The sequence below is a fragment of the Rhincodon typus genome, chromosome 2 (genome assembly GCF_021869965.1).
Source record: "Rhincodon typus isolate 14 chromosome 2, sRhiTyp1.1, whole genome shotgun sequence".
NCBI classification, from domain to species: Eukaryota; Metazoa; Chordata; class Chondrichthyes; order Orectolobiformes; family Rhincodontidae; genus Rhincodon; species Rhincodon typus.
In genome coordinates, this window is record NC_063333.1 from 6,475,769 (window position 1) to 6,502,558 (window position 26,790).

Consider the following 26,790-nt stretch of genomic DNA (forward strand, 5'->3'; position numbering starts at 1 on the left):
CCAAATGCCAGCAAACGGGACTAGATCAGATTAGGATGTCTGGTCAGCAAGGACAAGGTGGAACGACGGGTCTGTTTCCATGCCGTATAACTTTATGACTTTATTTATTTACCTTGGTGTGTTTTGAAAAGATGATCCTCTCCATTTCTACCAGATCCCTGTGGTCAGTGTATTCAGATATCTCCTCATGCTGCGTGTCTATCAAACCCCACTATCCTCCAAACCCACCCCCTTCCACCCACCAAACCTTCCACCCTCCAACCCTACCCCTCTCCCTGTCCAAACCCACCCCCTCCACTTCCAAACCTACTTCACTCTACCCTACCCTTAGCTCCTGTCCAGAACCTTAAATTGCTGATGCCTGGTTGGCCGATGGGAACAGGGGCTCCCCCTCTACCTTCTCCCAAATCTCTCATCACCTTAAACCAGAGGGAACGGAGGGGCCCAGCCTTTAAAGGATGGGTCAAGATAGTGGAGCCATCGCCATCCAACCATCTGGTGGCTGAAGGAACGAGATTAAACCGGAGATCAATCGTTTTGCTCAATAAGAGTATAACTTGATCTCATTGAATGGCGCAGCAGACTCGATGGGCTGAATGGCCTACTTGTGCCGTTCTCTCACCGTGTCTGTCGGACATGCTGTCAAAGAACATCCAGTGGTGGTCTTCCGGTCCATATTTGATGAACGAGACGTAGTGGCTGGTCTCGATACAGAGCACAGCAAAGAGCTGCATCTTCTCCCGTGGGACCTGACTCTTCCCGAAGCGAACAAACTCATCGGGGCATTTGAGCTTCATGGAGCGGTGGCTGCACCTAGAGGAGTGGGAGTGAACCTGGTCCAATGGGTGGGTGGGGTGGGGGTGAGGGGAGAGACGAAGGGAGGAACATTAGACCTGGGAATATTGTTACCCCTCCACATGGGGGTCAGGACACATGCAAGAATACCAAATTTCAAACGTTCACAACAATTGATACTACAGGAGGCTACTGAATGGTTGTGAGTGACACACTATAGGGTGCAGCGGAGATTCACTGTGGGGGACGTTCCCTGGGCTGGAGTGTTACAGCAGAGAGAGCGAGAGCGAGAACGAGAACGAGAGAGACCTGATAGACCAGGGTTGTTATCCCTAGAGCACAGATGGTTGATGGGAGGAGGAATCTGATAGTGCTGCACATAGTTCAGAGAGGTACGGACGGGGTAGATAGCAAGAAACCTTTCCTCTTAGTCGAGGGGTAAATAATCCAGGAGGCACAGTTTTAAAAGTAAAAAGCAGGATGTTTAGAGGGGATTTGCCCTCATTGGAGGTCAGAGAAGGTATGGAGGGAGTCTTATGAGCAAAGGCTAAACAGGTTGGGATTCTAATCATTGGAGTTTAGAAGAATGACAGATGATCTCATTGAAACCTTAGAAACATAGAATCCCTATAGTGTAGAAGCAGGCCATTCAGCCCATTAAGTCCACACCAACCCTCTGAAGAACATCCCACGCAGACCCAACCACATCCCCCATCCCATCTCTGCAACCCTGTGTCACCCATGGCTAATCCACCTAGCCTACACATTCTTGGACACTATGGGCAATTTCCCACAGTCAATCCACCCAACCTGCACATCTTTGGACTTTCCGAGGAAACTGGAGGGAACCCACACTGACACGGGGGAGCGTGTAAACTCCACACAGACAGTCGCCCGAGGGTGGAATCGAACCTAGGTCCCTGGCGCTGTGAGGCAGCAGTGCTAACCACTGGGCCACCGTGCCGCCCAAAACATATCAGACTCTTAAGGGGGTTGACAGAGTAAATGCTGAGAGGATGTTTCCCCTCATGTAAGAGTCTAGGATTGGACAGCAAAGGTCTCAGAATAACGGGGCACCAATTTAAGACTGAGATGAGGAGGAATTTCTTCTGAGGGTTGAGTGTCTTTGCAACTCCTTTCCAAAGGGAGCTGTGGGGGCAGAGTCCTTGTGTATATTTAAGGCTGAGATAGAGAGATTCTTAGAATCAGTCGGGGAATCAAGGGTTACAGAGAAAAGGCAGGAAAGTGGACGTGAGGAATCAGCCATGATCCTACTGAACGGCAGAGCAGGCTCAACGGGCTGAATGGCCCATTCCTGTTCCTATTTCTAGGTTCTCATGGTTTAAAAATTATTTCACCCACAGGATTGTGGGTGTCTGGATCCCACTGCCCAAAGGGCTGGTTGAGGTAGGAACCTCAACATTTCGGAGGTATTTCAACGGGCACTTGAAACGCCATAACATACAAGGCCAAGCGCCGGGAAATGGGACTAGAATAGATGGATGCTTGATGACTAGCACAGACAAGATGGGCCGAAGGGACTCTTTCCATGCTGACTCTGATTGGCTGACGTGTTGCTAGGGAGAAAGTAATGGGATATTATAGCCTCCACAAGCTCCAAGGTAAGTCAATGCACAAGGCCTGAGCATATTGCTTCCGCAGACCAGATCCCAGTGTGTGAAGGCCAGGGCTTTTCAAGGATGAACTATGTCGTAGGCTCGAGCGACGATCAGAAAGAGACCGTTCCTGTTGGTGCACACAGAGGGCACTAATTCGAGACTCTCTTGCGCTCCCACAGTTTTTGGTGAACTGAAACCATCGGATTTACAAGTATAGGCTTGTGATATCTCTCTCTGATTTACAAAGGCTGCAAACACAAAGCCCTAAGACGATGGGGGAAAGAAGCAAAAAGAAAAAAATGCAATAAATGTGAAATAAAAGCAGAAACTGGGGGAAATGCTCAGCGAGTATCTGTGAAGACAGAGAGACAGAATTGCCACTTCCAGTTGGAAAGCTTTTGGTGTTCAAACTGAGTCTAAAGTAGGAAGCAATTAGAGTTTGTCAGCTGAGACCCAGTCAGTAGCACTGTCACTGCAAAGTCAACACGGTGGGTTCGAGTCCCACTTCGGAGACTCGAGTTTCACAGCACCGAGGGAGTGCTGCACTGGCAGAGGCACCACCTTTCAGACAAGTCACCCTCTCCACTGTTTGTAAACGATGCCCCCAGCGCTACTTCAGATAGTGACCCCGCACCCCCGTGACCATGCCCCCGTCCCCCCGTGACCACCACCGGTCCAGATCTCCATTACATTCTCCATCCCCCTCACCTTGGCCAGCCCAGAGACTGGAAACCCCCGAGAATTCGGACAATTCTACCTCACCCGACCACGCCACGTTTTGCCGAGTGTCGCAAATCACCCCCACCCACCCCACCCCCAGCACGTCAGCAGATTATTGCCCTGTTTATGGAAGGGGCAGTGATGGGGCTGGTGGGAAGACTGTCTGACGATGATCGCACTGCTATTTGTGGGATCCTGCCATGCACAAGAATGGCTCATTGCTGACGTTACCCAAAAAAAAGGCAACTAAAATTTAAAATTATTTTGGTGGTTGACAAATGCTTGGTAACATCCAGAGAGTCTCTCAGAATGACAGAACTGTTACGGTGGCCGATCAGCCCATATTGCCTGTTCTGTCACCGAATACCAATCTCCTGCCTTTTCTCCATATCCCTGCACACTGTTACTATTCCAATGACAATCCAGTGCCCTCTTGAATGCCTCAAGCGAACCTGCTTTGATCCCATTTCCAAACTAAATGAAGGGAACTTTTTATCAATATTCTGCTTTGCCACATCACTTTAGGGCTCAGTCTGAGAGAATCACACAATGACCTGGCCTCCATAATCCTCTGCAACAACATGTTCCATATAGTCACCACCTTCTGGCGGAACAAATTCTTCCTCATCTCCGTTTTAAAAAAGGTCGTCCCTTCACTCTGAGGCTGTGCCCTCAGGTCCTAGTCTCTACTACTAGTGGGAACATCTTCTCCATGTCCACTCTATCTCAGCATTGTCTAAGCTTCAATCAGATTCCCACCCCCACCTGTACCTTCTAACCCCCATTGAGTACAGACCTAGAGTCCTTAACCACGCCTCATATGACAAACCCTTCATCCCGGAGATCATTTTTGTAAACCTCCTCTGGATGCACATCAATGTCAGCACAGCTCAAAACTGTGTTGCTCCAAGGCTCCACGACTGTCTATCTTCCTCTGCATTTCGTTTTTATTTGCCTGTGGGCATTTATTGCCCATCCCTAGTTGCCCTTGAAAAGGTGGTGATGAGCTGCCTTCTTGAACCGCTGCAGTCCATTTGCTGACCCACAATGCCCTTACGAAGAGAATTCCAGGATTCCAGTGACAGTGAAGGAACGGCCAAGTCAGGACAGTGAGTGGTGTGGAGGGGAACTTGCAGGGAGTGGGTGTTGTATCTGCTGCCCTTGTCCTACTTGGAGGAAGCATCAATGTTTATGATTTAAATCGCCCTTCACAGTGAATGTTTTGGGAGAAATTGTTTTGCACGATACAACCATCCTCCACAGAGTCACAGTATTTTTTTATTGGGAGAGAACATGTTATTTTAACTGGACTATTGTTTCTGTTTTAAGCTTGGTCATGTTTGCCTGCAGAGTGTGGTCACTCTGTTTCATCAGACTCCAAGTATTCCTGGCTGATGACCGAGAGTACAGGCTGAAAGGTAGAAATCTCCTGGTTAATCCAGTCCCTGCCCCAGTTTCACTGACTGACACTCAGAGTCTCAGCTCTGCAGGAGTTCCTCAGGGTAGTGTCCTAGGCCCAACCATCTTCAGCTGCTTCATCAATGACCTTCCCTCCATCATAAGGTCAGAAGTGGGGATGTTCACCAATGATCGCACAATGTTCAGCACCATTCGCGACTCCTCAGATACTGAAGCAGTCTGTGTCTAAATGCAACCAGATCCAGACAATATCCAGGCTTGGGCTGACAAGTGACAAGTGACATTCATGCCACACAAATGCCAGGCTATGACCATCACTAATAAGAGACAATCTGACCACCATCCCTTGACGTTCAATGGTGTTACCATCACCGAGTCCCTCACTACCAACATCCTGGGGGTTACCATTGACCAGAAACTCAACTGGACCCACCACATAAACACAGTGGCTACAAGAGCAGGCCAGAAACTGGGAATACTGTGGCGAGTAACTCACCTCCTGACTCCCCAAAGCTTGTCCACCATCTACAAGGCACAAGTCAGGAGTGTGATGGAATACTCCCCACTTGCCTGGATGAGTGCAGCCCCAACAACACTCAAGAAGCTGGACACCATCCAGGATAAAGCAGCCAGCTTGATTGGCACTACATCCACAAGCATCCATTCCCTCCAAAACCAATGCTTAGTAGCAGCAGTGTGTATTATCTACAAGGTGCACGGCAGAAATTCATCAAAGATCCTCAGACAGCACCTTCCAAACCCCTGAACTCTCACATCTGATGCAGGTATGATGGGCTGAATGGCCTCCTACTGTGCTGTAACGAGTCCATAGCAATTCCAGAGGACAAGGAGAGCAGAAACATAGGAACACACAATATCCCAAACAGACTGAGCCGAGCACGTCGGATGGATCCACAGCATGTACCTGGTGCCAGCAAATGTCACAGAATTGCTTGAGTCCTGTTTTCGAGAACAGTTTGTCTTTGAAGCACTCCTCACATTCCTGAGTGGCCAGCTCTCCACACAGACAGCATTCCCTGGGACCTGCAGGAATGGCAAAACATTCGGAAAAGGTCCCAGCTGTGAGGAATATCTGATCAGAATCCTACTCCCAGAGCCTGGAATTCCCCAGTGTGAAGTAGCTGGCCCAGACACAGGTATTACGTGAGTGTGACATTGGCCACCATTTTTATTTCGTGGGTTGAAGGGCTACGGGAAAGCGGAGTTGAGGCCGAGAAGAGATCAGCCACGATGATATTGAATGGTGGAGCAGGCTCAAGGGGCTGAATGGCCTACCCTTGCTCCTGGTTCTTATGTTCTTACACTTTCCCTAGAGCAGAGGAGACTGAGAGGGGGGTGCGAAGTATACATTGAGGAGGGGCATATACAGGGTAGACCGGAAGAAATTTCTCCCCTGGGTACACGAGTCAATGACCAGGGGGCATTAACTAAGGCGCAGGAGGTTTAGAGGAGATGGGAGGAATTTATTTTACAGCCAGAGAACTCACTGCCTATACAGGTGGAAGAGGTGTGTAGATGTGCAGTTACAAAGCCAAGGGCTTGAAAATGGGATTAGAATAGTGAGGTGGTTGTGTTTGAAAGTTGTTTTCCCGATGCGGTAGATCTCTACGATAATGATTTTAGAGGGAATTAAACCTGCAGGGGCTGTGAGAATCAAGTGGGGGAGTGGGACCGACTGGACTGCTCAGGGTGGGGGTGGCGGGGGGGGGGGGGGGGGGGGGGGTGGGTGGGGAGTGCAGCACCAGATCTGATGGGCTGAATGGAGTCCTTCCAGAAATCACTGGGATCTGACCTACCAACCAGTGGCAGCTCGTGTAGGTGTCACATTGGAGAGTTTGATTCTGGGGAAGGGAAGCCGACAGATGCAGGTACAGTTATAACATTTGAAAGATATTTGGATAAGTTCATGAATCAGAAAGGTTTGGTGGGACATGGGCCAGGCAGGTGGGACTAGTTTAGTTTAGGGACATGATCAGCATGGACTGGTTGGACCGAAGGGTCTATTTCCATGCTGTAAGGGACTATGACCCACTTGTGCTCTCTCTCTCGCACTCTCTCTCTCTCTCTCTCTCTCTCTCTCTCTCATACCCTAACAAGCCTCTGGATGTTCCCAGCTTCTATCAAACACCCGCCCCCAAAGACCTTCACTGACGAGGAGAGAGCCTCCCACTACTGCGGGTGGACGGAAGAGAGACGGAGAGAGAGAATGGCCACATGTCAGGCAGGGACCTATTAGTCTACTCATAAACAGTCCACCTTTCTTCCCCCCATTCCATAGCCCCTGGACCTTCTCCCCTCCTGCACCCCTCTCTCCTGCAACAGTCCCCATCCTGCGCCCACTCTCTCCCCTCCGACCCCACCCCCTACTCCCTCTCCCCTCCTACAACACTCCCCGTCCTGTGCCACTCCCTGCTCCATCGCCACTCCTGTCCACTGCTCCCTTCCCCCCCAACCCCTCTACCTACTGTCCCACAGCAGGTCTGTGATGTCCAGCTCCAGAGAAGGGATGATTTTCTCAAACATTTTGTAATTCTTCCCAAAGCGAGGCATCTGCACGATGAGACACGATGGAACCTGAGGGTGGGGGGGGAAGGCAGGGAGGGTGACAGAGACAAACTGTCAGAGTTATCGGGATAACCCGAACAGACAAACAGTCATTAAAACAAAACCACGATCCTGGACTTTATTAATAAAAGGAGCAGGGTACAGAAACATGGGATTCGTGCTAACCCTTTAGAAACCACTGGTTATGTGGGAACAGCGGAGGCCATTCAGCCTGCTATGCTGTTCAATTCGATCATGGCCAGTCTGTCCCTTATCTCCATCTACTGAACTGCGGCTCTTTAACCAGGAGTTTGGAATCTTGCTGAGAGGCGGCTTGTTGGAGGTGTTTGTCTTGGACCCATCAGGACACTTCACAAGAATACCAATTCAAAAGGGAAACGGCACTGACACTGCATGGGAGCAGTATACTGACAGATTGGAAGAGACATTGTCCTGGAGAGCACACCCATCAATAACCATAATGACTGACTCAAAACAGAAAAAACTGCGGATGCTGTAAATCAGGAACAAAAACAGAAGTTGCTGGAAAAGCTCAGCAGGTCTGGCAGCATCTGTGAAGGAAAAAAATCAGTGAACGTTTTGGGTCCGGTGACCCTTCCTCAGAGCATAGCTCACCGGACCCGAAACGTTAACTTTGATTTTTTCCTTCACAGATGCTGCCAGACCTGCTGAGCTTTTCCAGCAACTTCTGTTTCTGTAGTGAATTACCAACCTTTGTTTAAACTTTAAATCAGGCAGGTTACTCTGATTGGTCAGGTTATTACCAACCTCTAATTGGCTCTCAGGGAAATTCTTCACACGCACAGGATTACGTAGCAAATGCTATCCAAGCGCAGAGTGACACTGAATGTTAAGAATATCGCAAGTAAAGGACCTTGCTCTATTGCAAACAGGCGATGATAGGATTTGTTTGATACGGTCCACCAGCATTAGGGATGTACAAACCCATCATCACACCAGCACTGGAATTCATCTCCTACATTCCTCACTCAGAGACGCAGAATGCTGTTTGCTGATTTCTCATCTCGCGACATTGAGGGCGGGAGCTCAATCGACTCACTTCAGGAGGCAAATCTGAGGGCAGGAGAGAACCCACTGAGATGTCTAAGGAAATACAGTAAATAGGGGCAGGAGTAGGTCATTCAGCCCTTCGAGTCTGCTCTGCCACTCAATATGATCGTCCAACTCAGTCCCCTGTTCCTGCTTTCTCCCCCATATTGTTTAGCTCTAAGAATTACATTCAACTCCTTCACTGTTCTGGGCTCAAACGCTTTCTGTGGCAGAGAATTCGACAGGCTCCCCACTACCTGGGTGAAGACATCTCTCCCCATCTCAGGCCTTTATTCCTACTGCCGCTGCGGGTTCAAGGAAAGCAAATGTATTGTCCGCGTATCGGAAATACACAAGAGGGAGGAAGTTAGGGGTCAATCCGTCTCACACACACACACGCACACGACCCAGCAAAGATATTTGAGGATTAGTGGAGATCCTACAATGACACTGTCTCACTGGGGAAACATGGTGGTGGTGAAACAGAACCCCGTTCAGCAAGCTGTTGCCAATCGGAGCCGACTTGCCGACCAATCGGACTCCTTTCCTCCAGGGGGATAAATTGCTGCGATTGTTTAAACTTTGGCATTCTTGCTAAACGTCCTGACGGCTGCAAGACGAGGAGCTCAGACAAGCCTCTCCTTATACAATCCTTCACATCCTAGACCAGCCCAGCAGTTATCTAAGGTTCGAAAATTTTAATTGGCTCCCAGCCTCGACTGCTCTTTCTCAGGGCATGTTTCGGGAATTCTACTGCCGGCAGAGCGGATGGAGCTTCCTGACATTGACGCTGGAACTGGGAGCTCAGTCCCCTTCTTCCTAGACTTGACACACCAGAGGGAATGTCTAACTAACCTGATTGAATACTTCTAGCAGCTTTTAGACCTCAGTTCAATCAGACTCGCTCAGCAGAGCACACTGAAACACAACATTCTTCATTTTATTGGAGTCCGTTCGGAGAAGGTTCACTAGGATGATCCCTGGCATGGACGGACTGTCTTATGAGCAAAGGTAAAATGGGTTGGGACTTTACTCACTGGAGTTTTGAAGAATGAGAGGTTATCTCATTGAAACATATCAGATTCTTAAAGAGCTTCACAGGGTAAATGCTGAGAGGATGTTTCCCCCTCATGGGAGAGTCTAGGACTCTCATGTTAAGGGGATTAAGGGGCACCAATTTACGACCGAGATGAGGAATTTCTTCTCTCAGAGGATTGACAGTCTTTGGAATTCCTTGCCGCAGACCTTATGTATAATTAAGGCCGAGATAGATAGATTCCTGATCAGTTAGGGAGTCAAGGGTTATGGGAAAATGCCAGAAAGTGAACGTGATGAATGTCAGATCAGCCATGATCCTACCAAATGGTAGGACAGACTCGAGGGGCCGAATGGCCTGCTCCTGTTCCTATTTCTTACGGTCTTGTGGACAGAATCCAGTCTCGTAATTTAACCCTTTCAGGCCAGGCATGATCTCCTCGAAGAGGAGCCTCACCACCACTCACCTCAGCCAATTTGAGCTGGTTACTGTGGAAGGAATGTTCTACCAGTTGTTGCACTGTGGGAACAGTCAGGTCATCATCCTGGTCAATGAAGATCTGATGGCAGTAACACTCCTGATCCTTATGGCCTGCCGACCTGGGGGGAGTAAGCAGACACATCGGATCTCCACACGCACAGCAATGGGCAGGGGGGTAACACAACTCAGCGCGCACCATCAACAAACTCACCAAGGTTCCTCAGACAGCACCTTCCGAACCACCACTTCCATCTAGAAGGACAAGGACAGCAAATGCCTGGGGTCACCACCCACTGATAGTTCCTGTCCAAGCCATTCACCGTCCAGATTTGGAAATATATCACCATTCATCGACTGTTGCTGGGTCAAAATCCTGGAATTCCCTCCCCAAGGGCATTGTGGGTCAACCTACAGCATGTGGACTGCAGCGGTTCAGGAAGGCAGCTCACCACGTTCTCAGATGGCATTACTGCCAGGGTGGAGTATACTGTGATGGTGCCCACCAGAACCATCTGAGATCCTGCTTAGTGATGTCAGTCCACGTTACAATGTCTTGGGCAGAAGAGATGCTCAGCCTTGACAAACAGAGTAGGGTCATTATGTCATACTTAACAGCTAGTTACATTACACTGGAGGTACATCAGAGTCTTTTGTAAGACCTAGTCTGAACTTAAGAGGAGGCAAGCGTTGCTGTTAGTTACATAAACTCAGAGCAGCAACAGGAACACTGGGCAACTCCTCCCACGATTAGTCCTGTACATCCTGACGGGTGGACCCTCTCTCAAGATGACAGTTAACTCTATCAGGTATCAACTGTAGCACCAGTTTCTCCTGGGCAATAACAGCCAGGCATAAATGCTGGTCTGGCCCATAGTGCTGACACTAAACCAGGAGCCGTGCAGGACAGGCCCCGCACTTTCGGCCCCACGCACATGGAAAAGAAATTCAAGGGGCTGAGCATTGAAACAAATTGTCTAACTTCAAGGAGAATTTTTGAGGGAATGTCATTTGAGAGTGATGCTCCCACAGTGGGAGGGAGGTGTAAACTCTGCCCCATGTATATCCCAAGTGCTGCCAGGGTTACCCCAAGGAACACAAATGGCCAATCCCAACGGGTCCTGGCCACTTGGCGATCAGGGTTGACCTCTGCATTTGCCAGTATAACCATGGTGATACAGGGGATGTCCTGGGCTCTCAGGGTATCAGTTCCTTATCCCCTCCTCCTCAAAACAAATGAGATGAGATTGTGGGAGAGACAGTGATGGAGAGAGAGAGAGAGAGAGAGATAGAAAGAAAAAAAGGAGAGAGACAGAGAGAGGATGATGAGAATGTGGGAGAGAGAGTGATAGAGAGAAAGGGTGATAGGATAATGTGGGAGAGATGGAGAAAGGGTGATGAAGGGAATATGGGTGAGTGTGTTGGAGACAGAGGGTGAGACAGACAGAGTGAATGAGTGAGGAGGGAAATGAGAGGTGATGAGGAGAATGTGGGAGAGTGTGAGAGAGTGATGAGGGGAATGCGGGAGAATGATGGAGATAGAGGGTGATGTGGGACATGTGCAAGAGAGATTGATGAGGGGTGAGAGAGCGTGGGAGAGCGAGCGGGCGGGAGAGCGAGCGAGAGAGTAATAGAGCCAGGCTCGGATGAGGCTTTGATTCCACTGAAGGTGACTCACCTGAGTTTGAGTAATGGCTCCAGGCCGAGAACATGCTGCATGATCACATTGAGGAACTCCTCCGGGTCTAGGAAAGGGAAAGGGGGAAACACTTATTACAAGGGCCACTCACACCTCATTCCCTCTGCTGAGGGGGTTAACTCCTTGCTACATTGTCTTCCCTCCCCATCCAGTCTCACCCAGTGAGACAGAGAGAGCTGGAGCCCAGACCATGATGGTTGCTGGCTATTCTACCACATGGCTATCACGTTTTGTACTTGCCAATCAAAGATGACGACAGTGGAGCAGTGGGAGGTTGCAGCTATTTCACCTTCCCCAAAGCAAAGCCGCTGGGCCAAACAGCACCAGTCCCCTGTGAGCCACCGACTCTAAAAGCCCTTCAGAAACCAGAGCACAGCAATCAAGATGGACACTTCAGAGCAGAGCTGAGGGTGTGCTGCATTGTCAGAGGCACCTCCTTTCTGATGAGATACCCAGCTGATTGTGGGAGCTTGCTGTGCACAAATTGGCTGCTGTGTTTCCGAAATTATAACTGAGACTACATTCCAGAAGTACGCCACTTCTGTACAACCTGTTGGAACTTCGAGGTTGTGGAAGGTTCAATATACACCTGCTACCCCCCTCCTCCAGTTACAGGCAGCTCACACGCACATACATACATGCACATGCACACACAGTATAACAGATGGAGCTGGTTTATTCCAGTTACTGACCTTTCTCCTCACTGGTAAATCCCGCACAGGAACCTCCTGCTGTCAGCTCCTTCCTCAGGTTCATTACCTTTTTACAGTCGACAAACCCGTCTCTGGTAGAGAGAGAGTGAGATTGTGGATTAACAACCATTTCCTGCACAATCACAAAACAATCAATGCACTGAAAAGGCCATTCTGCCCACTGTCACATCTGCACTGGCCCTCCACAGGAGCAATTCACCCAGCACCACTCCCCCACTCCCCTCACCTTCTCCCTGTCCTTCCTTTTCCAATAATAATCCGATTCCCTCGGATTCTCTACCACATTCCAGATCCCACACAATTTCAGATCAGATGAAGGTCTGGCCAGCCCCAATGTCCACATTAATGGGGGAAGAAGAGAACAAAAGGGGTAGATTTACATATAATCTGACTCAGCGCTGGAGAATGGTACTGAGAGAGGGAACATGGAACGTGGAACAGTACAGCACAGGAACCGGCCCTTCAGCCCATGATGTTGTGTTGAACGTGACACCAAATTAATCTCTTCTGCCTGCCCTTTGTCCATATCCATCCAGTGCGTGAATATTCATGTACTATCTAAAAGTCACTTAATTGCCCCTATCGCATCTGTCTCCACCCCTGGCAGCACGTTCCAAGCACCTACTGCTCTGTGTAAAAAAAAAACACTTGTCCCTCCTGCTCCTCTGATGCTGTGTTCATCCAGCTCTACACCTTGTTATCTCAGATTTTCCAGCATCTGCAGTTCCTACTATCCCTGCCCGTCACATCTCCTTTGAACATTCACCCTCTCACCTTAAATGCATGCCCCCTGTGTATTAGGCATATTAAGTCTGGGAAAAAGATTCTGACCATCAACCCTATCTACTCATCTCATAATTTTATAGACTTCTATGAGCTCTCTCCACAGCCTCTGCCCCAAGAGAAAACAACCTGAGTCTGTCCAGCCTCTGCTTAATAGCTCATACCCTCTAATCCAGGCAGGATCCTGGTAAACCTCTTCTGCACCCTCTCCTGTAATGTGGCGAGCAGAATTGAATGCGATAATCTGAATGCAGTGTAACCAAAGGCTTGTAAAGCTGCAGCATGACATCCTGACTCTTGTACTCAATTCCTCAACCAATAAGGGCAAGCATGCCATACACCTCCTTTACCACCCTATCTGCTTGTGTGGCCACTTTCAGGGAACTATGGACTTGAACCCCAAGATCCCTCTGTACATCAGGGTCCTGCCATTAACTGTACACTTTCCCTTAAAATTTGATCTTCCAAAGTGCAGCACCTCACACTTACCCAGATTAAACTCCACCTGCCATTTCTATGCCCATATCTGCAACAGATCGCTGTATCCTTTGACAACCTTCTACACTATCCACAACTCCACTGATCTTTGTAGTGTCTGAAAACTTACTAACCCACAAACAGCAAAGGTCCCAGTACAGATCCCTGCGGGACACCACTAGTCACAGGCCTGCAGCCTGAAAAACACCCTTCCACCACTATGCTCTGTCTTCTATGGTCAAGCCAATTCTGAATCCATGTGGCCTAGTCACCGTGGATCCCACGCATCTTAATCTTCTGGATGAGCCCCCCCAGGAGGGAGCTTGTTGAAAGCCTTACTAAAATCCATGTGGACAACATCCACTGCTCTACCCTCACTGATCATCTTCATCACTTCCTCGAAAATTTCAATCAAGTTAATAAGACATGACCTGCCCCGCACAAAGCCATGCTGACTGTCCCTAATTAGGCCATGCTTTTCCAAATGCACATAGATCCTATCCCCAAGAATTCTCTCCAATAGGCTCCCAAACACCGAAATGAGACTCACTGGTCTGGATTTTCCTGGATTATCCCTATTTTCCTTCTTGACCAGAGGAACAACATTAGCTACTCGCCAGTCCTCAGTGAACGGAGAGAGACATTCGGAGTCTCCAGCTAGCCCCAGCTCCTGCCCTCCGGCACAGTCTCGCACCTCCAGCTCTCTGACAGTGTCCCGCACTCCCCTCCTTCCTCCCCGTGTACCCACCTGCGAAGTGGATTGACGATCTCCTCGCGAAGTATCCGCTGGATGTGTCTGCGCTGGGGGTTGGTGGCCTTGTGAAGCATAGAATCCAGCACCAAGGTGCAGGAGAAGAGGCTGCAAGGATAACACACGGCCAGAGAATCACGGAATCCCTACACAGTATGGGAGCAGGCTGTTCGGCCCGTCACGTCCACACCAACCCTCCGAACAGCGTCCCACCCAGACCCACTGTCCCCTACTGTATCCCTGTAACCCTGCATTTCCCAAGGCTAACCCCACCCTCCAAAGAGTGAATGTAGTCTCGAGTGAGAACGTGGGTCCCTGGAGCTGTGAAGCAGCAGTGCTAACCACTGAGCCACCGTGCTAGCCCCCCTCCCAACATCCTGCATCATTCTCCCAAGTCAGGGCAGATAGCACGAAGATATCACAGACAGAGGGTCTGGCCCCTGCATATCTGTGGTTTACACATGCTCCCCTGAAACTCCCCCCACTTCACTGTGGAGATATTCCAACCATCCCATTCCACTTCCCTTGGGAATACCATACCGAACAACACTTTGTGGGGCTCCAAACTCAGACAGAGTAGCTCGAGCCTAAAGCGGAGGAAAAGATTTGCAGTGACTGCGGCCCTGCTGTTTGGGGAGGCCAGATTCAGATCACAGGAGCAGGCCGCTAGGTGGCAGAGCATAACCAATACTGCTCCTACGTCTTATAGATGAGGAGGTGACCCTTCCCATTCTCCAGGGAATACGTCACTACCTTCCAAGGAATCATGTCCGAGGCCAGGCTCTGGTGAGTTAGGCCCCAGCAGTTGGAGATTCAATGCTCCCATTTTGCCCCGTCACTCCGGGGTGTCCCTTGTCCAGCCCCGGTCACCCTCCTGACTGGGAACAGTTACCCCCAGCACTGTCTCAGGTTCCACACCTCGTGTCCCTTCCCACTCCCACCCACTCGGATTCCGAATCAGTGACACAATCAGAGCGAGGGTCCTCCCTACCTGAAGAGGGCGGTATCCATGTAGCAGGAATTGCAGTGTCCCTGAATCCCGCGCATCCGGCCCTCCAAGACGCGGACTGCCTCTCCGTTCCTCGGGGGAGGGATAACGACAGGGACCACGTGGCTCTCCCGGTTCCCTGGAGGAATGGAAAGTTTCCGTTGTGCAACTCTTGGAGACTGTTGTCTCACAGGCTCCCCCACCCCCCGGACCAGGGTGCAGGAGTCAGCCTGCCTGTTCTTGAAGGCTTACAGCACAGGAGGAGGCAATTCAGCCCATCCTGTTCGGCCTCCAGATCTCAAGGCACTGATCCCATTTACTTGCCTCAAGTCTATGGCATTGCAAGTAAATATCTAAATATTTTTTAAATGTTAGAAGTATTCCAATAGTGGCCTAACCAATGTCCTGTACAGCTGCTACATGACCTCCCAACGCCTTTATTCAATGCACTGACCAATGAAGGCAAGCATACCAAACTCCTCCTTCACTATCCTACTTTCAAGGAACTGTGAACCTGCACTCCAAGGTCTCTTTGTTCAGCAGTACTCTCCAGGACCTTACCATTAAGTGCAAGTCCTGTCCTCATTTGCCTTTCCGAAATGCATCACCTCACATTTATCTAAATTAAACTCCATCTGCCACTTCTCCGCCCATTGGCCCATCTGATCCTGTTGTACTCGGAGGTAACCTTCTTTACTGTCCACTACATCTCCAATTTTAGTGTCATCTACAAACTTACTAATCATACCACCTATTTAGAATCCTATTTACTTGTTCTTGGTTCATAGCCCTAAAGGCAATGGCAACGCAAGTAAATATCTAAGTACTGTTTAAACATTAGAAGTGTTTCCGACTCAACCACCGTTTCAGTCAGCAACTTCCAGATTCTCACTATCCTCCAGGTGAAAATATTTCTCCTCAACTCTCCTCATAGCTCTTCTACCTCTTAGCTTAAGTTCAGCCTCCAAGCTATTGACACCTTTACTAATGGAAAAATTGCCTTCCTATCCATTGTATCTATGCCTCTCATATTTTTATACGCCTATCAGGAGTACATTAGCTCAGTTGGCTGGACAGCTGGTTTGTAACGCAGAGTAACACCAACAGCATGGGTCCAATTCCCACACTGGCTGAGGTCACCATGTAGATCACACCTTCTCAAACTTGCCCCTTACCTTTACCTTATCTACCTGCCTTGCTACAGTCAGGTATTGATGGATAAGCACTGATAGCACGTTCCAGGGTCCTGTTATTCATAATGTGATCTCCTGTCTTGTTAGCCCCCTGCATAACCTCATAACTTTTCCAGATTGAATTCCATTTGCTGCTGTTCTGTCGCCCTGACCATTCCCCTCTGCAATTTATGGCTATTTGCCTGGCTATTTACCACCTTCCTGCTCATATATCCCCTACATTTAAGCCCATATCATTAGAACGTGGGAGCAGAAGTAGGCCATTCAGCCCACTGAGTCTGCTCCACCATTCAATAAAATCATGGCCAATCTGATGACCCTCAACTCCACTTTCCTGCCTTTTGCCCGGAATCCTTCATTCCACGCCAGATTAAAAATGAGCCTTGACTATACTCCATCCTCCTCTGACCTCGGAGCGACCTGGATTGTCACCCTTGGTCACCTCCTGCTTAGCGGAGAGTGGAATGGGAAGGTGACGGGAGATATCAGTCAGGAATGTGTCTTACCGCTACGCTGCGGGTCTTGAGAGTTCTCTGGGTTGATGAGGAGAGACTGGAACCTGATGTCAGGCTGGCAGGATTCCACTCGGACAAAGATCCCTCTTTTGGCAGCGCAATGGAAATACTGGTGTCCCTGCCAGGTCCCATCTGACAGCCCATAGTCTTCATCCTGTCAGAGAGAGCCCAATCAACCAACATCCACACCCCACCCAACCCCCCATGCCCATCCTCAGCCCCCTCAATCCCTCACCCACTCCCACCCAGGTCCCATCTAACAGCCCACGGTCTTCATCCTATCAGAGAGAGCCCAGTCAGCTGATCCCCCTCCATATGCATTCCCCACCACCTAAACCCCACTCCCACTCCCCATCCCCAATCCACCCCACACTTGATGCCCCGTGGTCTTCATCCTGTCAGAGAGAGCCAACCCATACACACCACCTGCCCCTAACTCCCACCCAACCTCCACCCCAACACACACCCAAACCCCAACCCACTGCACTGCAAACAGCTAGGGCCAGAATATGAAAGAACAGGCAAGGGACAGAAGGTTGGCGGGGAGGAGGAGGGGTGGAGGGAGCAAGAGAGCACGCGCACAAGAGAGAGCGCGCACGAGAGAAGGTGCGGGGATGGGTTGACAGAAATGTGGATCTTTGCGATCAGCTGTGATCTTATTTACCAGCAGGAAAGCCGGGATGGGCTGAGTGGCCTATTCCTGATTGACGTGTTTGTCAATAGATGGAAAACCATGAGGAGGATGGCAGTAAGGAATAAACGTGGTTTTGGAAATATGTCTAATCGAAGACCTGGCAGAACTGTGAAATAAAGTTGTCAAAGAATATAAGACATGGGAAGTAATTCCGAACAGGAACACAGTCACCATGGGATGTGCAAAGTGAAAGCAAGAAGTGAGGAGCATGGATTAAGAATGACCGTGGACAAGAATAAGCTAGCGTGATTAAGCTCAGCCCTGACTCGAGACGGGGTGTAAATGGGCAAGTCCTGGGACATGTGAAACATCTACTTTAGGCAGATTATCCCTGACGATCGGAGTGTGAGATCCCAGAGTGATTTAGAATAGGACTAATAAAAAAAGAGCTGAGTTGTCAAAACTTCACATCAGGACAATTTGCAAGAGTTCCAAATTTCAAGCAATCTCAACAATTTATACCAGGAGGAGAAAAGGGTGCTGACTGGTCGGCAAGTCAATCCTGATGGACAAAAGGCTTCAGCAACATCGCTCACTCTGAGCCATATCGAAAATCTGTACATCCACGAGGTCAGATCTGCTCCTAATGAAGGGCCTGATAAACCAAGGCACTGCATTCTGTCCTCAATGTTAAACACCTGGGAGATACAGGACAACAAACAGAGAAACCACTGATGTGCTCAATGTATCTATGACGTGGATGATCCTGAGGCCTACACAGACAGAAAGACGAAGGAAGGAGTGATAGAAATGGCTGAAGTAAAGAGGAAGTTATTGTACAACTTTAGGGAGAAGAAAGGTACAATGCATTAAACATTACAGCAGGTGGTAAAATATCACCTACTTCTGCTGCTGTATTTTGTGTTATGTGATGCCTCCCCAGTCGATGGCCCAGAGTCTTAACCATCACGGGGAGAACAGAAAAGACTACATGATCATGAGGACCATGGACACAGACAATATCCCAATGTTTCTCATGGCGGGGAGAGTGGGGAGAGAGGGGAGTAAGCAAGACAGGGAGATACTTGGAAACGATGAGAAGCTTAGGCAGAAGGGGAGTTGTGAAGGAGGTTTACAGGAGAAGGGGGACAAAGGCTGGCATGCTGGAGACAGTGACTCATTTCCACATGAACTGGCCTAGCGCCAACTCTCTCCTTACCAGCTCAACACCAGCAATTTCACCCGCCATCCCAGGGAGGTAACCCATCCACTGGATCACTCCAGTAATCAGCTGCCCTTTGCCCATGTTGATTTGAACGACAGAGTTAACTCCCAGGTAGTGCTCTGGCCTTCTCCCTCCGCTTTCCAGGGGATCTCGTTTCAGGCCCCCATCCACCACGAGCTCACCATCTCTGGCTATACCACAAGAAAATAGAAAAATCATCAACTCCCCAAGTCAAGCTGTTTCCCTTCGGTAGAGTCTAGGACCACAGGACATCATCTCAAAGTAAGGGGTCACTTCAAACAGCGATGAGGAAGAATTTCTTCTCGCAGAGGGTAGTAAAACTGTGGAATTCTTTATCGCAGAGGGCTGTCGAGGCTGGGTCATTGAGTATACTCAAGGCTAAGGTAGATTTTTAATCAGTAAGGGGAGTCAAAAGGTTACAAGCAAAAGGCAGGAAAGTGGAGTTGAAGCTTATCAGAAGTTGCTGGAAAAGCTCAGCAGGTCTGGCAGCATCCGTGAAGAAAAAAAAATCAGAGTTAACGTTTCAGGTCCTTGAAGGGTCACCAAATCTGCTGATGCCCTCCCACTTTCAAGGAAGGGTCACTGGACCCGAAACGTTAACTCTGACATTTCCTTCACAGATGCTGCCAGACCTGCCGAGCTTTTCCAGCAACTTCTGTTTTTGTTCCTGATGTACAGCATCCGCAGTTCTTTCGGTTTTTATTGAGGATTATCAGGTCAGCCACGATCTATCTTATTGAATGGTGGAGCAGATTTGATGGGCTGAACGGCCTACTTGAGCCCTACGTTTCATCAAGATGCCATTAGGTAGGGATACTTTCGAACTGTGGACTAGTTCAATGAAGGCTTCCTCTAACAGGAACCACTGCAGTGATCAGTGGATGCCCACATTCACGGAACACCGGGCACACACTGTCCTGGACATAGATGACATCAACTCCCCAAGTCAACTTTGGGCGCCGGGGGTGGTGGGGCGGTGAGGTGGGCTACATGTGCCAGATTTTTGACTCTCTCCTACCCCACCCCAAACCTTCAGCTGACCCAACCCCTCTCCACTCATCCAGACTCACGGGCACTGGGGTACATACTGCCAGCAGGTTGGAGCAAATCTTCTCTTATGACGGAAGACAGTGGCACCTTCACACACATCTTCAGTTCCTCTCCCCTCGCCTGGTCCTGTGACAGAATGAGACAACGCTCAGATGTGGCCTCCAGACACTAGAGAGCGCTCTCTCACTTCAGCAAACCCAAAATGGTGGGAAAAAATAACCAAAGGGGGAATGTAACGGCCTGCAATTAGCCCCTAGGACAGGTGTGAGGAAAATCAGCACCGCCATCTCCCGCGGCTGGAGATTCAGACAATGGTGGCAGGAATATTTGCCAAGACACCAGGAGAGTCGTCATACTCCGTGAAAGGAATAAACGGGATCTCGGTTTATCGCTGCTAAAAGATGGCTTCTCCTACAGCTCTGATACCGCACTGTGGGACTGTTATCTAGGTTTCAGGGGTCCTGCAGTGGGATCTGAACTCACCACTTTGAGTCACGGCAACTGGGCTAACCAAAACTGAGGGGGCAAGGGTACGAGGCAGTCAGTGATCAGCTGATCCCCTTCCCTCCCCTCCCTCAGATGGAGGTCAGACATCACTGGGGCAAGGAACGAATGTGGAAGGACCTGGGATTTACACAACACGTCCCGGCAAGCACCGTCTATTTCGTCAGAGTCTCCAGGACAATTCCCGGAGTCATTATTCCCGGTCGGTGCGGGATAGTCCCTCGTCTTTATGAAATCATTCCCAGTCACTTGCAGCAGCCTGGCTAATGGTGGAGAGGTCACATGAACCAATCACCCTCATTCTACCAAGAGGCCAGGACACCCTGAACGTGGGCTCTTGGGAGACCGTTGCCATGGTTCCCAAGGTGGGAAGGACCCACTCACCGGCTTAAAGTTGACCATCACAGTTGAGTCTTCATTGATGACATCGATCACCAACCCCCTTTCCATCCCCTCCTCCAGGTAGACAGCCACTCGGTCACCAGTGCCAACTGGGTGATCCCTCAGTGGATCTTCCATCTTCCCATCTCCCACGCTGATGCACTTCCCCGCTTCTTCGATGCTCCAGCACCGCCTGACCTTGTGGAACGGCACAAAGATGCCGTGACCTCTCTCGCATTGGAAATACTGCTTCCCGTTAAACGTTCTGTCATTTTTCCCATCTTCTTCCACTTCCACCTGCCATGGGAGGTTTAAAATACAGGAGGAGAGAGGAAGTGAAAATGGTGAGAAGTGGGGGACGGGAAGAGAGAGGAAGGGATTGGGCGTGTGGGGTAGGATTGGGCAGGAGCAAGGAATGGAAATAGTGAGTAGACAGATGAAAGGTTTAAAATCTTTAAAACTCCGGGTTTGATTCTGTACCCGGCGTGTAAGGGAAGTGGAGCCAACTCCAGGAGTCCGTCAAAGGCTGGCTCCCCTTCCCTTCAGTCGAAGGGTTTAGCGTGGGCTATATGGAGAATATTGGATATCTGGATATGGGATACATTCTGGAATCTAATTGAGGGGTTCAGGGAGGTGGGAGGCTGGTATACATAGAACAACAAATACACAGGAGTGATTTACAAACTGAAATCTAATCAAGGAGGTTTGAGTGATTTATATATTGATACTGGAGAGAGAATTACAGACTAGAATCGAATCAAGGGGTTCAGAGTATGATTATATCTAGATTATCATACTGGGAGTGAGTTAAAGACTTGAGAGGGATGGTTTATATAAAATAACAGATACCTTGCTATAAGTACCATAACATATAGGAAGAGAATTGGCCATTCGACCCATTGACTCTGATCTGCCATTCAATCATGGCTGATATGCTTCTCAACCCCATTGTCCTCACAACCCTTGATCCCCTGACTAATAAAAGGACCTTTCTCTGCCTTAAAGACACTCAATGATTAGGCCTCCACAGCCCTCTGCAGCAAGGAGGTCCACAGATTCAGCAGACTCTGCCTGAAGAAATTCCTCCTCATCTCAGTTCTAAAGGGTCATTCCTTCACTCTGAGGCTGTGCCTCTGGGTCATAGTCTCTCCTACTGGCGGAAACATCTTCTCCACATCCAGTCTATCTGCGCTTCTCAGTATTCTGTAAGTTTCAATGTGAAATCCCCCCTTCATCCGGCGATAAGTCCTTCACCCCCAGGATCCTTCTTGTAAACCTCCTCTGGACCCCCTCCAGTGCTGGCACATCCTTCCTTAGATATGGGATCCAAAACGGTTCACAATATTCCAAATGCAGTCTGAGCAGAGCCTTATATAGCCTCAGCAGTACATCCCTGCTCTTGTATTCTAGCCCTCTTGAACTGAATGCTAACATCACATTTGCCTTCCTAATTGTCAATTGTCAACTGTCAAAAGATAGGACAGGTGAAAGGTTAAGGTGCTAAACTGGAGCAGGGTCAATTTTGGGGCCACTAGGCAGGATCCAGCAGAGCTCGATTGGGTGAGTCTGTTTGAAGGAAAAGGAATGACTGGCAAATGGGAGGGTTTTAAAAGTGTGATACCAAAAGTCCAGGGACAGTATATCCCTGTTAGGGTGAAGGGAAAAGCTGCAAGTTTAGGGATCCCTGGCTGATGAGAGACACTGAGGCTGTGGTCAGGAAAAAGAAGAAGGCGGCATACTTTGGTTTAAGCTATCGGGCTCAAGTGAATCCCTACACGACTATAAAAAAATGTAGGAGCACACTCAAGAGGGAAATCAGAAGAGTTAAAAGAAGGTATGAGATGGATCTGGCAGATAAGGTTAAAGATAATCCCAAGGGGTTTTATAACTATATTAAAAGGGTGGCTAGGGAGAGAATAGGTCCCCTTAAAGATCAGCAAGGCCATCTGTGTGTGGAACCACAGGAGATGGGGGAGATTTTTAATGAATATTTCTCAAGTGTTGACTAAGGAGAGAATCATGGATGCTAAGGAAATAAGGGAAACAAGGGAGGATGTTTTGGACCACATACATATTACCAGAGGAGGAGGTGTTTGCAATCTTAAAGCGCATTAAGGTGGATAAATCCCCTGGGCCTGATCAAGTACATCATCGGACATTGTGGGAGGCAAGGGAAGGAATTGCAGAGGCCCTTGCAGAGATTTTTGTTTCCTCTTTAGCCACTGGCGAGAGGTTCGGAAGACTGGAGGGTGGCTAATGTTGTTGCATTATTTAAGAAAGGTAGCAAAGACAAGCCGGGAAACTACAGGCCAAGTGAGCCTGGCATCAGTGGTAGACAAGTTATTGGAGAGAATACTGAGGGACAGCAACCACCTTTTGGATGGTCAAGGTCTGATTAGGGATAGTCAGCATGGATTTGTGCGCAGGAAGTCACGTCTGACAAATCTTTTAGAGTTTTTTGAAGAGGTAACCAAGAGGATAGAGGAGGACAGGGCAGTGGATGTTGTTTATGTGGACTTTGACAAGGTCCTGCACAGCAGGCTAGTCATGAAGGTTAGGTTGCATGGGATCCAGGGAGAGTTAACTGATTGGATTCAAAATTGGCTCGATGGCAGGAAGCAGAGGGTGAGGGTTGAAGGTTGTTTCTCGGACTGGACGCCTGTGATGAGTGGTGTGCCACAGGGGTTGGTGCTGGGACCTTTGTTATTTGTTACTTACATAAATGATCTGGATCTGAATGTACAAGGCATGATTAGTAAGTTTGCGGATGATACAAAATTAGGAGGTATCATTGATAGTGAGGAACGTTATCAAAAATTACAGAGGGATCTTGATCAGATAGGGAAGTGGGCTGAGGATTGGCTAATGCAATTCAATACAGGTAAGTGTGAGGTGTTGCACTTTGGAAAGTCAAACCAAAGTAGGACTTATACAGTAAATGGTAAGGTCCTGAGGAGTGTTGTGGAACAGAGGGACCCAGGAGTACAAGTACATAGTTCACTGAAAGTGGCGTCATGTATAGACAGGGTGGTGAAGGCGGCATTTAGCGTGCTGGCCTTCATCGGTCAAGGCATTGAGTAAAGGAGTTGGGATGGGGTGTTATGATACACGTGTATAAGTTGCTGGTGAGGCCACGCTTGGAGTATTGTGTACAGTTTTGATCACCCTGTTATAGGAAAGACAAACTGGAAAGTGTGCAAAGAAGATTTACAAGGATGTTGCCAGGACTAGTAGGCCTGAGTTTATAGGAAGAGGTTGGCCAGGATAGGACTTTATTCCTTGGAACGTAGGAGAATGAGGGGTGACCTTATTGAGGTGTATAAAATCATGAGGGACATAGATAGGATGAATGCATATAGTCTTTCTCCCAGGGATGGGGAATTGAAAACTAGAGGGCATAGGTTTAAGGTGAGAGGGGAAAGATTTAAGGAGGACCTGAGGGGCAACTTCTTCACACACAGTGGTGAGTATATGGAATGGGCTGCCATAGAAAGTGGTTAAGGCAGGTACAATAGCAACATTTAAAAAAATATTTGGATAGGTACATGGATGGGAGGGGTTTATAGGGATATGGACCAAATGCAGGCAGTTGGAACTAGTTGAGTGGGCAACACACCAGAACTTCAAGAAAGTCATACTAGCTTGGACCAGTTTGGGCTGAAGGGCCTGTTTCTATGCTGTATTACTCTATAACTGAATCTGCATATTAACTTAAAGAGAATACTGAACTAGGACACCCAAGTTCCTTTGAGCTTCAGATAATCCCCATTTAGAAAACAGTCTACACCTTTATTCTTCCTGCCAAAGTGCATAACTTCAGAATTTCCCATATTGAATTCCATCTGCTACTTCTTTGCCCATTCTCCTATCCAAATTCTTCTGCAGCCTCCCCACTTCCTCAACACTACCTGTCCCTCCACCTATCTTTGTGTCATCCACAACCTTAGCAACAACGCCTTCAGTTCCTTTGTCCAGTTCATTAATGTATAAACGTGAGTAGTTGTGGTTCTAACACTGATCCCTGCGGAACTCCGCTAATCACTGGCTGCCATCCGAAAAAGACATCCTTATCCCTACTCTCAATAATGGATTCTAAAATCTTACCAACAGCCAAGCTCAGGCTAACCAACCTATAATTTCCTGTCTTCTGTTTCCCTCCCTTCTTAAAAAGGGACTGTTACATTAGCCATTTTCCAGTCCTCTGGGATCCTCCCTGACACCAGTGATTCCTGAAAGCTCACCACCATTGCTTCAACAATCTCCTTAGCTATCTCCTTCAGAACTCTAGGGTGTCGTCCATCCTGTCCGGGTGATTTATCCACCTTCAGACCTTTCAGCCTCCCCAGCACCTTTTCCTTAGGGATGAACAATACACTCACCCAAGCCCTGACTTTCTTGAAGTTCTGGTGGGTTGCCTGTGTCATCTACCATGAAGACTGATGTAAAGTACCTATTCAGTTCCTCCACTATTTCTTTTTTCCCCAGCCTCATTTTCCAATAGTCCAATGTCCACTCTTGCCTCTCTCTTATCTTTTACATATCTAAAAACTCTCTTGCGATCTCCTTTTATATTACTAGCTAGCTTACTCTCATATTTCATCTTCTCTCTCCTTATTGCTACTTTTTAATTATCCACTGCTGGCTTTTAAAAGCTTTCCAATCCTCTGGCTTCCACTAATCTTCACCACATTTTATTATTTTTAGGAGGCATAGGATTATATAGCATGGAAACAGACCCTTTGGTCCAACTCGTCCATGCCAATCAGATATCCTAAATTAATCCAGTCCTGTTTACCAGTATTTGGCCCAATTCCTTCTAAACCCTTCCTATTTATATACCCATTCAGATACCTTTTAAATGTTGTCATTGTACCAGCCTCCACCACTTCCTCTGGTAGCTCATTCCATACACGCACCACCCTCTGTGTGAAAAAAAAAGTTGTCCCTTAGGTCCCTGTTAAATCTTTCTCCTCTCACCTTAAGCTTATGCCTTCTAGTTTTGGATTCCCCCACCCTGGGAAAAAGATGTTGTCTATTCTCACTATCCATGCCCCTCACAATTTTATAAACCTCTACAGGGTCACCCCTCAGCCTCCAACACTCCTGGGAAAATAGCCTCTCCCTATAGTTCAAAGTCTCCAACATAGTTATAAATCTTTCTGCACCCTCTCAAGTTTAACAACATCTTTCCTCAAGCAGTATTAAACACAGTATTCTAATAGTGGCCTAACCAATGTCCTGTACAGCCGCAATATGACCTCCCAACTCCTATACTCAATGCAATGACCAATAAAGACAAGTGTACCAAACGCCTTGTTCACTATCCTGTCAACCTGCAATTCCACTTTCAAGGAACTATGAACCTGCACTCCAAGGTCTCTTTGCTTGGCTACACTCTCCACAGCCCCACTATTAAGTGTATAAGTCCTGCCCTGGTTTGCCTTTCCGAAATGCAACACCTCAAATTTATCTAAATTAAACACCATCTGCCACTCCTCGGCCCATCGGCCCATCTGATCCAGGTTCCATTGTATTCAGAGATAACCTTCTTCACTGCGCACAATCTAATTGAGGGTTCTGGGTGGTTTATATATAGAACAACAGATACCCGGGACAGAGTTACAGACTGGAATCTAACGAAGGCGTTCGGGGTGGGGTCAACATTGACTGAACATAGTTGCACTTTCAATGAAGCCTACCTGCAACTTTATTCCAAAGAACGTTCCGGAAAGCTTCGGGCTGTTGCATATGCTTCCGATGTAAGCGATGACTCCAGGCAGTGACTGGGATTTGTAGTCAACGACAACAGGATCCCAGATTTGGAGCTGCTGTGCGTTTGCAAGAGTTGCCTCTTCCAGGTAGAGGTCTAAGCGCTGGGCAGAGGGACTGACAGCTTGCAGAAATCCTGCCTCCTGCTCACTCAGCTCACGCAGGCTGGCCAGCTCCAGGACAAGGTACACTTCCGCCTCCACCAGGTGGAACTTCATTCTGCGGTTTGGCCCCTGAGCCTCGCTCTGCAGGAAGTCAGCCTCAGCAATGATGGCAATGTTGCCAGCGGGAAAGACCCGGTCCTGAAAGGACAGGTCCTCCATCAAGATGAAGTAGCGGTATTTTGTCTCTTTCTTACTAGACAGGGGCATCATTTCCACCAACT

The 26,790-nt window shown here is 48.6% G+C and overlaps 1 protein-coding gene across 3 annotated transcripts; it reads right to left on the bottom strand.

Moving 5' to 3' along the window:
* Positions 1 to 324: 324 nt before the first annotated feature.
* Positions 325 to 26,790, bottom strand: LOC109921010 (ubiquitin carboxyl-terminal hydrolase CYLD-like). 3 transcript variants are annotated; one of them, XM_048617709.1, is made up of 13 exons: positions 26,336 to 26,790; positions 20,640 to 20,933; positions 19,790 to 19,877; positions 18,675 to 18,871; positions 16,813 to 16,975; positions 15,117 to 15,252; positions 14,123 to 14,233; positions 12,094 to 12,185; positions 11,381 to 11,447; positions 9,692 to 9,824; positions 7,040 to 7,148; positions 5,479 to 5,597; positions 325 to 833 (listed from the first exon to the last, which is right to left on the bottom strand). In XM_048617709.1, exons 1-13 carry the CDS (start codon positions 26,777 to 26,779, stop codon positions 564 to 566), a joined length of 2,223 nt encoding a protein of 740 aa, XP_048473666.1. In that variant the 5' UTR covers positions 26,780 to 26,790; the 3' UTR covers positions 325 to 563. The 3 variants fall into 3 exon arrangements, with proteins under 3 accessions (XP_048473666.1, XP_048473656.1, XP_048473670.1); XM_048617699.1 differs by having other exon boundaries at positions 19,772 to 19,877; XM_048617713.1 differs by lacking the exon at positions 5,479 to 5,597 and having other exon boundaries at positions 699 to 833; positions 19,772 to 19,877.